Source organism: Oncorhynchus gorbuscha, unplaced genomic scaffold, assembly GCF_021184085.1.
Source record: "Oncorhynchus gorbuscha isolate QuinsamMale2020 ecotype Even-year unplaced genomic scaffold, OgorEven_v1.0 Un_scaffold_2590, whole genome shotgun sequence".
Taxonomy (NCBI): Eukaryota; Metazoa; Chordata; class Actinopteri; order Salmoniformes; family Salmonidae; genus Oncorhynchus; species Oncorhynchus gorbuscha.
In genome coordinates, this window is record NW_025747058.1 from 56,481 (window position 1) to 72,075 (window position 15,595).

The 15,595-nt window shown below is 49.8% G+C and overlaps 1 protein-coding gene across 1 annotated transcript; it reads right to left on the reverse strand.

Annotated features, from left to right (window-relative positions):
- Positions 1-13,244: 13,244 nt before the first annotated feature.
- LOC124026096 (zinc finger protein 2 homolog) lies at positions 13,245-14,368 on the reverse strand. The gene has a single exon (XM_046339267.1). The coding sequence runs from the start codon at positions 14,358-14,360 to the stop codon at positions 13,419-13,421; it is 942 nt and encodes a 313-aa protein (XP_046195223.1). The 5' UTR covers positions 14,361-14,368; the 3' UTR covers positions 13,245-13,418.
- Between the last annotated feature and the right edge of the window lie 1,227 nt (positions 14,369-15,595).

Below are 15,595 nucleotides of genomic sequence, written 5' to 3' on the forward strand. Positions count from 1 at the left end.
CACTCTAACCACTAGGCTACCCTGCCTCCTCTACAGACTAACCACTAGGCTACCCTGCCTCCTCTACACTCTAACCACTAGGCTACCCTGCCTCCTCTACACTCTAACCACTAGGCTACCCTGCCTCCTCTACACTCTAACCACTAGGCTACCTGCCTCCTCTACACTCTAACCACTAGGCTACCCTGCCTCCTCTACACTCTAACCACTAGGCTACCCTGCCTCCACTACACTCTAACCACTAGGCTACCCTGCCTCCTCTACACTCTAACCACTAGGCTACCCTGCCTCCTCTACACTCTAACCACTAGGCTACCCTGCCTCCTCTACACTCTAACCACTAGGCTACCCTGCCTCCTCTACACTCTAACCACTAGGCTACCTGCCTCCTCTACACTCTAACCACTAGGCTACCCTGCCTCCTCTACACTCTAACCACTAGGCTACCCTGCCTCCTCTACACTCTAACCACTAGGCTACCCTGCCTCCTCTACACTCTAACCACTAGGCTACCCTGCCTCCTCTACACTCTAACCACTAGGCTACCCTGCCTCCTCTACACTCTAACCACTAGGCTACCCTGCCTCCTCTACACTCTAACCACTAGGCTACCTGCCTCCTCTACACTCTAACCACTAGGCTACCCTGCCTCCTCTACACTCTAACCACTAGGCTACCTGCCGCCTCTACACTCTAACCACTAGGCTACCCTGCCTCCTCTACACTCTAACCACTAGGCTACCCTGCCGCCCCTACACTCTAACCACTAGGCTACCCTGCCTCCTCTACACTCTAACCACTAGGCTACCCTGCCTCCTCTACACTCTAACCACTAGGCTACCCTGCCTCCTCTACACTCTAACCACTAGGCTACCCTGCCTCCTCTACACTCTAACCACTAGGCTACCCTGCCGCCTCTACACTCTAACCACTAGGCTACCCTGCCTCCTCTACACTCTAACCACTAGGCTACCTGCCTCCTCTACACTCTAACCACTAGGCTACCCTGCCTCCTCTACACTCTAACCACTAGGCTACCCTGCCTCCTCTACACTCTAACCACTAGGCTACCCTGCCTCCTCTACACTCTAACCACTAGGCTACCTGCCTCCTCTACACTCTAACCACTAGGCTACCCTGCCTCCTCTACACTCTAACCACTAGGCTACCCTGCCTCCTCTACACTCTAACCACTAGGCTACCTGCCGCCTCTACACTCTAACCACTAGGCTACCTGCGGTCCCTACACTCTAACCACTAGGCTACCCTGCCGCCTCTACACTCTAACCACTAGGCTACCCTGCCTCCTCTACACTCTAACCACTAGGCTACCCTGCCTCCTCTACACTCTAACCACTAGGCTACCCTGCCTCCTCTACACTCTAACCACTAGGCTACCTGCCCCCTCTACACTCTAACCACTAGGCTACCCTGCCCCCCTACACTCTAACCACTAGGCTACCTGCCCCCCCTACACTCTAACCACTAGGCTACCCTGCCTCCTCTACACTCTAACCACTAGGCTACCTGCCCCCCTACACTCTAACCACTAGGCTACCTGCCCCCCTACACTCTAACCACTAGGCTACCTGCCCCCCTACACTCTAACCACTAGGCTACCCTGCCTCCTCTACACTCTAACCACTAGGCTACCTGCGGTCCCTACACTCTAACCACTAGGCTACCCTGCCTCCTCTACACTCTAACCACTAGGCTACCCTGCCTCCTCTACACTCTAACCACTAGGCTACCCTGCCTCCTCTACACTCTAACCACTAGGCTACCTGCCTCCTCTACACTCTAACCACTAGGCTACCTGCGGTCCCTACACTCTAACCACTAGGCTACCTGCGGTCCCTACACTCTAACCACTAGGCTACCTGCGGTCCCTACACTCTAACCACTAGGCTACCTGCCTCCTCTACACTCTAACCACTAGGCTACCCTGCCTCCTCTACAGACTAACCACTAGGCTACCCTGCCTCCTCTACACTCTAACCACTAGGCTACCCTGCCTCCTCTACACTCTAACCACTAGGCTACCCTGCCTCACTCTAACCACTAGGCTACCTGCCTCCTCTACTCTAACCACTAGGCTAACCCTAGGCCTCCTCTACACTCTAACCACTAGGCTACCCTGCCTCCTCTACACTCTAACCACTAGGCTACCCTGCCTCCTCTACACTCTAACCACTAGGCTACCCTGCCTACACTCTAACCACTAGGCTACCCTGCCTCCTCTAACCACTAGGCTACCCTGCCTCCTCTACACTCTAACCACTAGGCTACCCTGCCTCCTCTACACTCTAACCACTAGGCTACCTGCCTCCTCTACACTCTAACCACTAGGCTACCCTGCCTCCTCTACACTCTAACCACTAGGCTACCTGCCGCCTCTACACTCTAACCACTAGGCTACCCTGCCTCCTCTACACTCTAACCACTAGGCTACCCTGCCGCCCCTACACTCTAACCACTAGGCTACCCTGCCTCCTCTACACTCTAACCACTAGGCTACCCTGCCTCCTCTACACTCTAACCACTAGGCTACCCTGCCTCCTCTACACTCTAACCACTAGGCTACCCTGCCTCCTCTACACTCTAACCACTAGGCTACCCTGCCGCCTCTACACTCTAACCACTAGGCTACCCTGCCTCCTCTACACTCTAACCACTAGGCTACCTGCCTCCTCTACACTCTAACCACTAGGCTACCCTGCCTCCTCTACACTCTAACCACTAGGCTACCCTGCCTCCTCTACACTCTAACCACTAGGCTACCCTGCCTCCTCTACACTCTAACCACTAGGCTACCTGCCTCCTCTACACTCTAACCACTAGGCTACCCTGCCTCCTCTACACTCTAACCACTAGGCTACCCTGCCTCCTCTACACTCTAACCACTAGGCTACCTGCCGCCTCTACACTCTAACCACTAGGCTACCTGCGGTCCCTACACTCTAACCACTAGGCTACCCTGCCTCCTCTACACTCTAACCACTAGGCTACCCTGCCTCCTCTACACTCTAACCACTAGGCTACCCTGCCTCCTCTACACTCTAACCACTAGGCTACCCTGCCGCCTCTACACTCTAACCACTAGGCTACCTGCCTCCTCTACACTCTAACCACTAGGCTACCCTACCTCCTCTACACTCTAACCACTAGGCTACCTGCCTCCTCTACACTCTAACCACTAGGCTACCTGCGGTCCCTACACTCTAACCACTAGGCTACCCTGCCTCCTCTACACTCTAACCACTAGGCTACCCTGCCTCCTCTACACTCTAACCACTAGGCTACCCTGCCTCCTCTACACTCTAACCACTAGGCTACCCTGCCGCCTCTACACTCTAACCACTAGGCTACCTGCCTCCTCTACACTCTAACCACTAGGCTACCCTACCTCCTCTACACTCTAACCACTAGGCTACCTGCCTCCTCTACACTCTAACCACTAGGCTACCCTGCCTCCTCTACACTCTAACCACTAGGCTACCTGCCGCCTCTACACTCTAACCACTAGGCTACCCTGCCGCCTCTACACTCTAACCACTAGGCTACCTGCCTCCTCTACACTCTAACCACTAGGCTACCCTACCTCCTCTACACTCTAACCACTAGGCTACCTGCCTCCTCTACACTCTAACCACTAGGCTACCCTGCCTCCTCTACACTCTAACCACTAGGCTACCTGCCGCCTCTACACTCTAACCACTAGGCTACCCTGCCGCCTCTACACTCTAACCACTAGGCTACCCTGCCTCCTCTACACTCTAACCACTAGGCTACCCTGCCGCCCCTACACTCTAACCACTAGGCTACCCTGCCTCCTCTACACTCTAACCACTAGGCTACCCTGCCTCCTCTACACTCTAACCACTAGGCTACCCTGCCTCCTCTACACTCTAACCACTAGGCTACCCTGCCTCCTCTACACTCTAACCACTAGGCTACCCTGCCGCCTCTACACTCTAACCACTAGGCTACCCTGCCTCCTCTACACTCTAACCACTAGGCTACCTGCCTCCTCTACACTCTAACCACTAGGCTACCCTGCCTCCTCTACACTCTAACCACTAGGCTACCCTGCCTCCTCTACACTCTAACCACTAGGCTACCCTGCCGCCTCTACACTCTAACCACTAGGCTACCTGCCTCCTCTACACTCTAACCACTAGGCTACCCTACCTCCTCTACACTCTAACCACTAGGCTACCTGCCTCCTCTACACTCTAACCACTAGGCTACCCTGCCTCCTCTACACTCTAACCACTAGGCTACCCTGCCGCCTCTACACTCTAACCACTAGGCTACCCTGCCTCCTCTACACTCTAACCACTAGGCTACCTGCCTCCTCTACACTCTAACCACTAGGCTACCCTGCCTCCTCTACACTCTAACCACTAGGCTACCCTGCCTCCTCTACACTCTAACCACTAGGCTACCCTGCCTCCTCTACACTCTAACCACTAGGCTACCCTGCCGCCTCTACACTCTAACCACTAGGCTACCTGCCTCCTCTACACTCTAACCACTAGGCTACCCTACCTCCTCTACACTCTAACCACTAGGCTACCTGCCTCCTCTACACTCTAACCACTAGGCTACCCTGCCTCCTCTACACTCTAACCACTAGGCTACCCTGCCACCTCTACACTCTAACCACTAGGCTACCCTACCTCCTCTACACTCTAACCACTAGGCTACCTGCCTCCTCTACACTCTAACCCCTAGGCTACCCTACCTCCTCTACACTCTAACCACTAGGCTACCTGCCTCCTCTACACTCTAACCACTAGGCTACCCTGCCTCCTCTACACTCTAACCACTAGGCTACCCTGCCACCTCTACACTCTAACCACTAGGCTACCTGCCTCCTCTACACTCTAACCACTAGGCTACCTGCCCCCTCTACACTCTAACCACTAGGCTACCCTGCCTCCTCTACACTCTAACCACTAGGCTACCTGCCCCCTCTACACTCTAACCACTAGGCTACCTACCTCCTCTACACTCTAACCACTAGGCTACCTTACCTCCTCTACACTCTAACCACTAGGCTACCCTACCACCTCTACACTCTAACCACTAGGCTACCTTGCCACCTCTACACTCTAACCACTAGGCTACCTTGCCACCTCTACACTCTAACCACTAGGCTACCCTTCCTCCTCTACACTCTAACCACTAGGCTACCTGCCGCCTCTACACTCTAACCACTAGGCTACCTGCCGCCTCTACACTCTAACCACTAGGCTACCCTGCCTCCTCTACACTCTAACCACTAGGCTACCCTGCCTCCTCTACACTCTAACCACTAGGCTACCCTACCTCCTCTACACTCTAACCACTAGGCTACCTGCCTCCTCTACACTCTAACCACTAGGCTACCCTGCCTCCTCTACACTCTAACCACTAGGCTACCCTGCCACCTCTACACTCTAACCACTAGGCTACCCTACCTCCTCTACACTCTAACCACTAGGCTACCTGCCTCCTCTACACTCTAACCCCTAGGCTACCCTACCTCCTCTACACTCTAACCACTAGGCTACCTGCCTCCTCTACACTCTAACCACTAGGCTACCCTGCCTCCTCTACACTCTAACCACTAGGCTACCCTGCCACCTCTACACTCTAACCACTAGGCTACCTGCCTCCTCTACACTCTAACCACTAGGCTACCTGCCCCCTCTACACTCTAACCACTAGGCTACCCTGCCTCCTCTACACTCTAACCACTAGGCTACCTGCCCCCTCTACACTCTAACCACTAGGCTACCTACCTCCTCTACACTCTAACCACTAGGCTACCTTACCTCCTCTACACTCTAACCACTAGGCTACCCTACCACCTCTACACTCTAACCACTAGGCTACCTTGCCACCTCTACACTCTAACCACTAGGCTACCTTGCCACCTCTACACTCTAACCACTAGGCTACCCTTCCTCCTCTACACTCTAACCACTAGGCTACCTGCCGCCTCTACACTCTAACCACTAGGCTACCTGCCGCCTCTACACTCTAACCACTAGGCTACCCTGCCTCCTCTACACTCTAACCACTAGGCTACCCTGCCTCCTCTACACTCTAACCACTAGGCTACCCTGCCTCCTCTACACTCTAACCACTAGGCTACCCTGCCTCCTCTACACTCTAACCACTAGGCTACCCTGCCACCTCTACACTCTAACCACTAGGCTACCCTACCTCCTCTACACTCTAACCACTAGGCTACTCTGCCGCCCACCTGAGTGGTTAATCATGAAACAAACCCTTCCGCCTCACTTTAATAAGAGAACACTCATTTCGTATGTACATTCGGTATTCTATTCAACTATTGCTGTACATATACTATTCTATCCTATGAATTCTACAGATATACAAAAGGAACCTGCCAGTAGCATTTTTGTCTTCAGCTATGAACTCGCGAACCCTGCAACTTTTCTGCCGCAACCACAATATGTCCAGTTTTTTCGATTATTGTGCTGTACAATTATTTACTGGGGCAACGAGCATAAAATACACCTTTTTCCACACACCGTCCCCGGTTCTCTCGACTGACAACAAACATTATCAATGGATACCTTACCTAGCCTAGCTTCACATGTAGGGAGGTGAATGGATGGATACCTAGCCTAGCCTAGCTTCACATGTAGGGAGGTGAATGGATGGATACCTTACCTAGCCTAGCTTCACATGTAGGGAGGTGAATGGATACCTTACCTAGCCTAGCTTCACATGTAGGGAGGTGAACGGATGGATACCTTACCTAGCCTAGCTTCACATGTAGGGAGGTGAATGCATACCTTACCTAGCCTAGCTCCGCATGTAGGGAGATGCTCTTTATCAAAAAACAATAGAACCAACCACACCTTAGATTATTTTCTTGAGGTATTCATTCTCAACTGCCAAAGACACCCCGGAGATGACTTGAGGTATTCATTCTCAACTGCCATAGACACCACGGAGATGACTTGAGGTATTCATTCTCAACTGCCAAAGACACCTCGGAGATGACTTGAGGTATTCATTCTCAACTGCCATAGACACCACGGAGATGACTTGAGGTATTCATTCTCAACTGCCAAAGACACCTCGGAGATGACTTGAGGTATTCATTCTCAACTGCCATAGACACCACGGAGATGACTTGAGGTATTTATTCTCAACTGCCAAAGACACCTCGGAGATGACTTGAGGTATTCATTCTCAACTGCCATAGACACCACGGAGATGACTTGCGGTATTCATTCTCAACTGCCATAGACACCCCGAAGGTGACTCCTTTAACAGGGAACCTACTCTGACGTTCAAAGCACGTTACTTTGGAATTTGCGACGGTTGCGAGTCCTAGTGGAATTGTATTGTTCTTCAGAAATACAATGAATCAGAACCAGCTGACTTCTTGTCAGCCTGGCCGCATAGATTAGAAGTAACAAAGTGAATGTAAATCCGGGGACACTCAAATTAGTATGATATGTTACGTTTTGGTATGGTTTACATAAGACAGGATACTTAAGGCAAAAATTTATGCAAACATCTAGCAACTGTGGTCCTGTGTAGCTCAGTTGGTAGAGCATGGCGCTTGTAACGCCAGGGTAGTGGGTTCGATCCCCGGGACCACCCATACGTAGAATGTATGCACGCATGACTGTAAGTCGCTTTGGATAAAAGCGTCTGCTAAATGGCATATATTATATATTATTATTATAGCAACTCAAAGGTTGCGTGTTTGAATTTCATCACAGACAACTTCAGCATTTTAGCAACTTTGCATGTTAGCCAACCATTACCTAACCTTAAAAGGTTAGTGGAATTCGTAGTGTAACATACATTTTGCAAATGTATACCATATCGTACCAATTTCCATTCGTAACATATCGTACGGATTTGAATTTGTGACATATCGTAAGAAATGGATAACGGACATCCACAAATGAATATGCACCATATCATACTAATTGGACTGTTTCCATTTACTATGTTACGTCTACCCATGAGTCCAGGTTGCATCTGCTTACTTTGACTCCACTTTTCATGTACAAAAGGGAACTGGTGGCCCATCAATTTCCAAAACAAATGTTTTTATTTAAGATTATTATTTTTTTTTTTTTGGGGGGGGGGGGGGACTCAGTCGGGGTATCAACTTACTGTTGAGAGTTAGTAGAGTACACAAGGTGACATTTCAATATTTTATAGATATTTTATAAACTCTGCAGATTTTCTCTCGTTATGTCAGTCTCCCAATTAGCCCATGTCAGCTTACATTTTTTAGATCAGTAAATTAGTCTAACCAGCTATATAAACTTCTTGTAATCGTGGGTCAATTACCGACCGCTGGGCCCCCCCATTGATTTTGTTAAGTCACTCAAATATTATATTAAAAACAGCAAATCTTTCTCTCCACCCTATGGTAAGCTGTGTAGAAGGAAATTTGCTGTAAAACGGCCAGTGGTTTTCTCTGTCCTATAGCAAAATGAGTAGAATTCCATGTAATTAGATATCAAATTACAAAATCTTCTCTCTGTCCCATGTCAAAATGTGTAGAATTGCAGACAACTTACGTTAAAACCTCAACATCCTCGGTCGGGGGGTGGGGGGTGTGTGTGTATGGATTAGGTAATGCAGACCCTTGAGCCACTGTGAACCCTTTATGATGTTCAGATTGTTTGTGGCCCCCACCCCCATCCAAGTGGCCCCCACCCCCATCCAAGTGGCCCCCAACCCCATCCAAGTGGCCCCACCCCCATCCAGTGGCCCCACCCGTGGCCCCCACCCCCATCCAAGTGGCCCCCACCCGTGGCCCCCACCCCATCCAAGTGGACCCCACCCCCATCCAAGTGGCCCCCACCCGTGGCCCCCACCCCCCATCAAAGTGGCCCCCACCCGTGGCCCCCACCCCCATCCAAGTGGCCCCCACCCCCTTCCAAGTGGCCTCCACCCCCATCCAAGTGGCCCCCACCCCCATCCAAGTGGCCCCACCCCCCATCCAAGTGGCCCCCACCCCCATCCAAGTGGCCCCCACCCCATCCAAGTGGCCCCCACCCGTGGCCCCCACCCCCCATCCAAGTGGCCCCACCCCATCCAAGTGGCCCCCACCCCCATCCAAGTGGCCCCCACCCGTGGCCCCCACCCCCCATCCAAGTGGCCCAGAACATCGTTAGATACAGTCTCCAATCTTTTTATATAAATCTTTTGTACTTCCAAAGATTGTGGATAAATAAGATTCATGCCGTTTACCGTTATAAAAAGATTCCTGTCAGTGTAAGTGAGCTCATTGCTATTGGCTGGCTCTGGTCGACTTATTGTCCCCTCCCCGCTTGCCTGCCCAGAAGATATTAGGCAGTGAAATGTCTCGCTATCAGTCTCTCTCCTACTGACCACACTGTATCAGTCTCTCTCCTACTGACCACACTGTATCAGTCTCTCTCCTACTGACCACACTGTATCAGTCTCTCTCCTACTGACCACACTGTATCAGTCTCTCCGACTGACCACACTGTATCAGTCTCTCCTACTGACCACACTGTATCAGTCTCTCTCCTCTCCTACTGACCACACTGTATCAGTCTCTCTCCTCTCCTACTGACCACACTGTATCAGTCTCTCTCCTACTGACCACACTGTATCAGTCTCTCTCCTCTCTCCTACTGACCACACTGTATCAGTCTCTCCGACTGACCACACTGTATCAGTCTCTCTCCTACTGACCACACTGTATCAGTCTCTCTCCTACTGACCACACTGTATCAGTCTCTCTCCTACTGACCACACTGTATCAGTCTCTCTCCTACTGACCACACTGTATCAGTCTCTCTGACTGACCACACTGTATCAGTCTCTCCGACTGACCACACTGTATCAGTCTCTCCGACTGACCACACTGTATCAGTCTCTCCTACTGACCACACTGTATCAGTCTCTCCGACTGACCACACTATATCAGTCTCTCTCCTCTCCGACTGACCACACTGTATCAGTCTCTCTCCGACTGACCACACTGTATCAGTCTCTCTCCTACTGACCACACTGTATCAGTCTCTCTCCTACTGACCACACTGTATCAGTCTCTCTCCTACTGACCACACTGTATCAGTCTCTCTCCTACTGACCACACTGTATCAGTCTCTCTCCTACTGACCACACTGTATCAGTCTCTCTCCTACTGACCACACTGTATCAGTCTCTCTCCTACTGACCACACTGTATCAGTCTCTCTCCTCTCTCCTACTGACCACACTGTATCAGTCTCTCTCCTACTGACCACACTGTATCAGTCTCTCTCCTACTGACCACACTGTATCAGTCTCTCCTACTGACCACACTGCATCAGTCTCTCCTACTGACCACACTGTATCAGTCTCTCTCCTACTGACCACACTGTATCAGTCTCTCTCCTACTGACCACACTGTATCAGTCTCTCTCCTATTGACCACACTGTATCAGTCTCTCTCCTCTCTCCTACTGACCACACTGTATCAGTCTCTCTCCTACTGACCACACTGTATCAGTCTCTCCTACTGACCACACTGTATCAGTCTCTCTCCTCTCTCCTACTGACCACACTGTATCAGTCTCTCTCCTACTGACCACACTGTATCAGTCTCTCTCCTACTGACCACACTGTATCAGTCTCTCTCCTCTCTCCTACTGACCACACTATCAGTCTCTCTCCTACTGACCACACTGTATCAGTCTCTCTCCTACTGACCACACTGTATCAGTCTCTCTCCTACTGACCACACTGTATCAGTCTCTCTCCTCTCTCCTACTGACCACACTGTATCAGTCTCTCTCCTACTGACCACACTGTATCAGTCTCTCTCCTACTGACCACACTGTATCAGTCTCTCTCCTATTGACCACACTGTATCAGTCTCTCTCCTCTCTCCTACTGACCACACTGTATCAGTCTCTCTCCTACTGACCACACTGTATCAGTCTCTCCTACTGACCACACTGTATCAGTCTCTCTCCTCTCTCCTACTGACCACACTGTATCAGTCTCTCTCCTCTCTCCTACTGACCACACTGTATCAGTCTCTCTCCTACTGACCACACTGTATCAGTCTCTCTCCTACTGACCACACTGTATCAGTCTCTCTCCTCTCTCCAACTGACCACACTGTATCAGTCTCTCTCCTACTGACCACACTGTATCAGTCTCTCTCCTACTGACCACACTGTATCAGTCTCTCCTACTGACCACACTGTATCAGTCTCTCTCCTCTCTCCTACTGACCACACTGTATCAGTCTCTCTCCTCTCTCCTACTGACCACACTGTATCAGTCTCTCTCCTACTGACCACACTGTATCAGTCTCTCTCCTACTGACCACACTGTATCAGTCTCTCTCCTACTGACCACACTGTATCAGTCTCTCTCCTACTGACCACACTGTATCAGTCTCTCTCCTATTGACCACACTGTATCAGTCTCTCTCCTACTGACCACACTGTATCAGTCTCTCTCCTCTCTCCTACTGACCACACTGTATCAGTCTCTCTCCTACTGACCACACTGTATCAGTCTCTCTCCTACTGACCACACTGTATCAGTCTCTCTCCTATTGACCACACTGTATCAGTCTCTCTCCTCTCTCCTACTGACCACACTGTATCAGTCTCTCTCCTACTGACCACACTGTATCAGTCTCTCCTACTGACCACACTGTATCAGTCTCTCTCCTCTCTCCTACTGACCACACTGTATCAGTCTCTCTCCTACTGACCACACTGTATCAGTCTCTCCTACTGACCACACTGTATCAGTCTCTCTCCTACTGACCACACTGTATCAGTCTCTCTCCTACTGACCACACTATCAGTCTCTCTCCTACTGACCACACTGTATCAGTCTCTCTCCTACTGACCACACTGTATCAGTCTCTCTCCTACTGACCACACTGTATCAGTCTCTCTCCTACTGACCACACTGTATCAGTCTCTCTCCTACTGACCACACTGTATCAGTCTCTCTCCTACTGACCACACTGTATCAGTCTCTCTCCTACTGACCACACTGTATCAGTCTCTCTCCTACTGACCACACTGTATCAGTCTCTCTCCTATTGACCACACTGTATCAGTCTCTCTCCTATTGACCACACTGTATCAGTCTCTCTCCTCTCTCCTACTGACCACACTGTATCAGTCTCTCTCCTATTGACCACACTGTATCAGTCTCTCTCCTACTGACCACACTGTATCAGTCTCTCTCCTCTCTCCTATTGACCACACTGTATCAGTCTCTCTCCTACTGACCACACTGTATCAGTCTCTCTCCTACTGACCACACTGTATCAGTCTCTCTCCTACTGACCACACTGTATCAGTCTCTCCTACTGACCACACTGTATCAGTCTCTATCCTACTGACCACACTGTATCAGTCTCTCTCCTACTGACCACACTGTATCAGTCTCTCTCCTACTGACCACACTGTATCAGTCTCTCCTACTGACCACACTGCATCAGTCTCTCCTACTGACCACACTGTATCAGTCTCTCTCCTACTGACCACACTGTATCAGTCTCTCTCCTATTGACCACACTGTATCAGTCTCTCTCCTACTGACCACACTGTATCAGTCTCTCCTACTGACCACACTGTATCAGCACATGGTCCACTGTCTCTGTTTCCTGTCAGTAATCACATCTTCCTGTTGGATGCTTTCCTATCACATTTAAAAGAGGTGAGAGAACGAATGAAGATATCCTCATTGAGGACATGGACACGGTTTACATTGCATCGTGGCTAAATAAAACGTAACATTACTCAGTAGGATGATTTGAGTTAGTACACATGAATGATCTGTTTGATCCACTTTGGGTAATAGCCCATGTAATGATGATACATCACAGAAAGGAGTGTTCAGTTTGCTGGTGATTTTCACTAGTTTGTTTAGAATGTCTATGATTTGCAATTTGCCAAAACCAGCAAATGAATGTACACTTTAAAGCAATTTGCCAAAACCAGCAAATTGATGCACACTTTAAAGCAATTTGCCAAAACCAGCAAATGAATGCAATAGTATTATTGAAATATCAATATATAAATCCATGTTTCTATCCACTTCAAACCACTTTAGCTTCCAGAGGATTAATCTATACAGTTAAACATTCAAAAATAAACATCACCATTCAAGACCAGAAAATGTTCTGAGCTCCAATTCATGACTGTATCCAAACCAGACTCACAGTTGGGGCCAAGTGGAGAAAAAACAAACTATTTTAAAAAGCACATGTTTATTTTAAAACATTCTCAAACCTTCAGATCAAAATGAAACAATAAGGGGCGCTGTCGCTCCGGTGTGCCTTCTGGGTTTTCACAAGAGCTCTTTTCTCCGAGAAACATTTTCTTCAGTCAGGACATCGGTAGGGCTTTGCCCGAGGGCTCTGGTCTTGACTCAATCTCTATGAGAAAGCAGTGTGTTGATGTGTGCTCCTGTCCCGTGTGTGTCGTGTTGGTGTTTCTTAATGGCTTTCTTTTCAGTGAAACCCTTCCCACAGTCGGGGCACTGGTACGGTTTCTCTCCGGTGTGGGTTAGTATGTGCGTTTTCAGCGTGTTCGACTGAGAGAAACTCTTGTCACAGTAAGTGCAGTGGTGCGGTTTGTGACCCGAGTGTATTAGCCGGTGCCGTATTAAAGAGGCGACTTGAGAGAACTTCATGTCACAGACCGAGCATTGGAATGGTTTCTCTCCTGTGTGCACTGTCTGGTGACGTCTCATGTTAGTCTTATCAGCGAAGCACCTGCCACACAGAGAGCATTGGTAAGGTTTCTCTCCTGTGTGCTTTCTCTCGTGGATTACCAATCTATGCTTCGAATTGAATTCCTGGCCGCAAGTAAGACAGAGGTATGAATTGTTTTCTCTTACTTGCTGATTTGTTTTCTGATGCTTGGTTCTCTGATGAATCGACAAGGCCTGAAGCACCCTAAAACTCTTCCCGCAATCGGAGCAAAGGTGCTGTTTCTCCTCGTGGGTCACCACATGTTTCTTCAGCGCTCCAGACTCCACAAAGCCTTTCCCACAGACAGAACAGACGTGCGGTTTCGCTACTTGCTCTCTGTGCTGCGTTTTCTGATGTCTTCTCAAGGCGGAGAGGAAGGTAAATCGCTTGCCGCAGATGGCACAAAGGTGAGGTTTCTCTCCAGTGTGGATCCGCAGGTGAGTCTCTAACCCTGCCTTAGAAGCCAGCCTCTTCCCACAGTGAGGGCATGGCTCAGAGACCTGTGTCTTTCCTACCTTTTCTCCTTTATGTCTTCTAACATGTGTTCTAAGGTTTGAAGAGTCATTAAATCGCTTCCCACAGAGAGGACACACAAAGGGTTTTTCACCAGAGTGCATGCGAAGGTGCCTTTGATAACTATTTGAATGAGAGAAGCGCTTGTGGCATTGGGAGCAGCAGAACGGTTTCTCCCCGGTGTGCGTCCTCCGGTGGCTTGTCAGCCTTTCCTTTGTTGGGAAATGGCGCTTACATTCAGGGCATTGGAATTGGTTTCCATCTAGACGATGTGATTTGGAATGATTTGTTAAGCTAAGGAAGGACGTGAAAGTTTTTCCACAATCAGAACAGAGGTGAGGTTTCTCTCCGGAATGGATAGATTGATGTTTTTTAAGTATCCAGAATCTCTGAAGCCTTTCCCACAGACAGAGCACACGTGGGGCTTCGCACTGTCTCCTGCGTGGAGTACCTGATGTCTTCTCAGAGACGAACGAAAACAGAAACTCTTCCCACAGTCGGAGCAGAGGTGGGGTTTCTCTCCCGTGTGGGTTCTTTGATGGGACCTCAAGGCTCCTGGTTGATTAAAGATTTTCCCACAGACTGAACATTCGTGCCGTTTCACTCCTCCGTGCTCTGAATGACAAAGTTTCTGATGTTTGGTCAAGGAGGGACGGAAAGCAAAGCTCTTCCCGCAGTCGGGGCAGACGTGAGGTTTCTCTCCAGTGTGGGTCTTCAGGTGAATCGTTAGTCTTGTTTTGGTTGACAACTTCTTACCACAGTGAGCACATGGATGAAGGACTTGTTTCTTCACGGGCCCATCATGTTCTGAGGAACCAACATAGTTTTCGGAAGGTTCCTCTTCAAAATGTTCTCCTGAGTGAGTTCTAAAGATGTGTTTCTTTAAGTTGCCTGGATCATTTAAATTCTTCCCACGAGGACAAACGTACGGTTTCTCTCCAGTGTGAGTTAGCAGATGTCTCCTAAGACTGGAATGTGTACTGAATGTCTTTCCGCATTCAGAGCATGTGGTTTCAGAAACATGACATTTCTCTCCAGTGTGAGTTTTCAGATGTCTGGTAAGGCTGGAAAATGTACTGAATACTTTTCCACATTCAGCGCATATATTCTTCTGTTTCTCTCCAGTGTGAGTTAGCAGATGTCGCTCCAGAATGTCTTTTGTGGCAAGACTCTTCCCGCCTTGAGGACAGGAGTGGGTTTTCTTGTGTGTTTTCCTGCAGTCCACCAGCTGCACAGACACACTCTTCAGACCCCAAATTAAGGGGGTACCGGGAGAGGCACGACACAGGGTCTTCAGGAGAGTGGAGGGGGGCGGGAGAGACGTGTCCTGTAAATAACA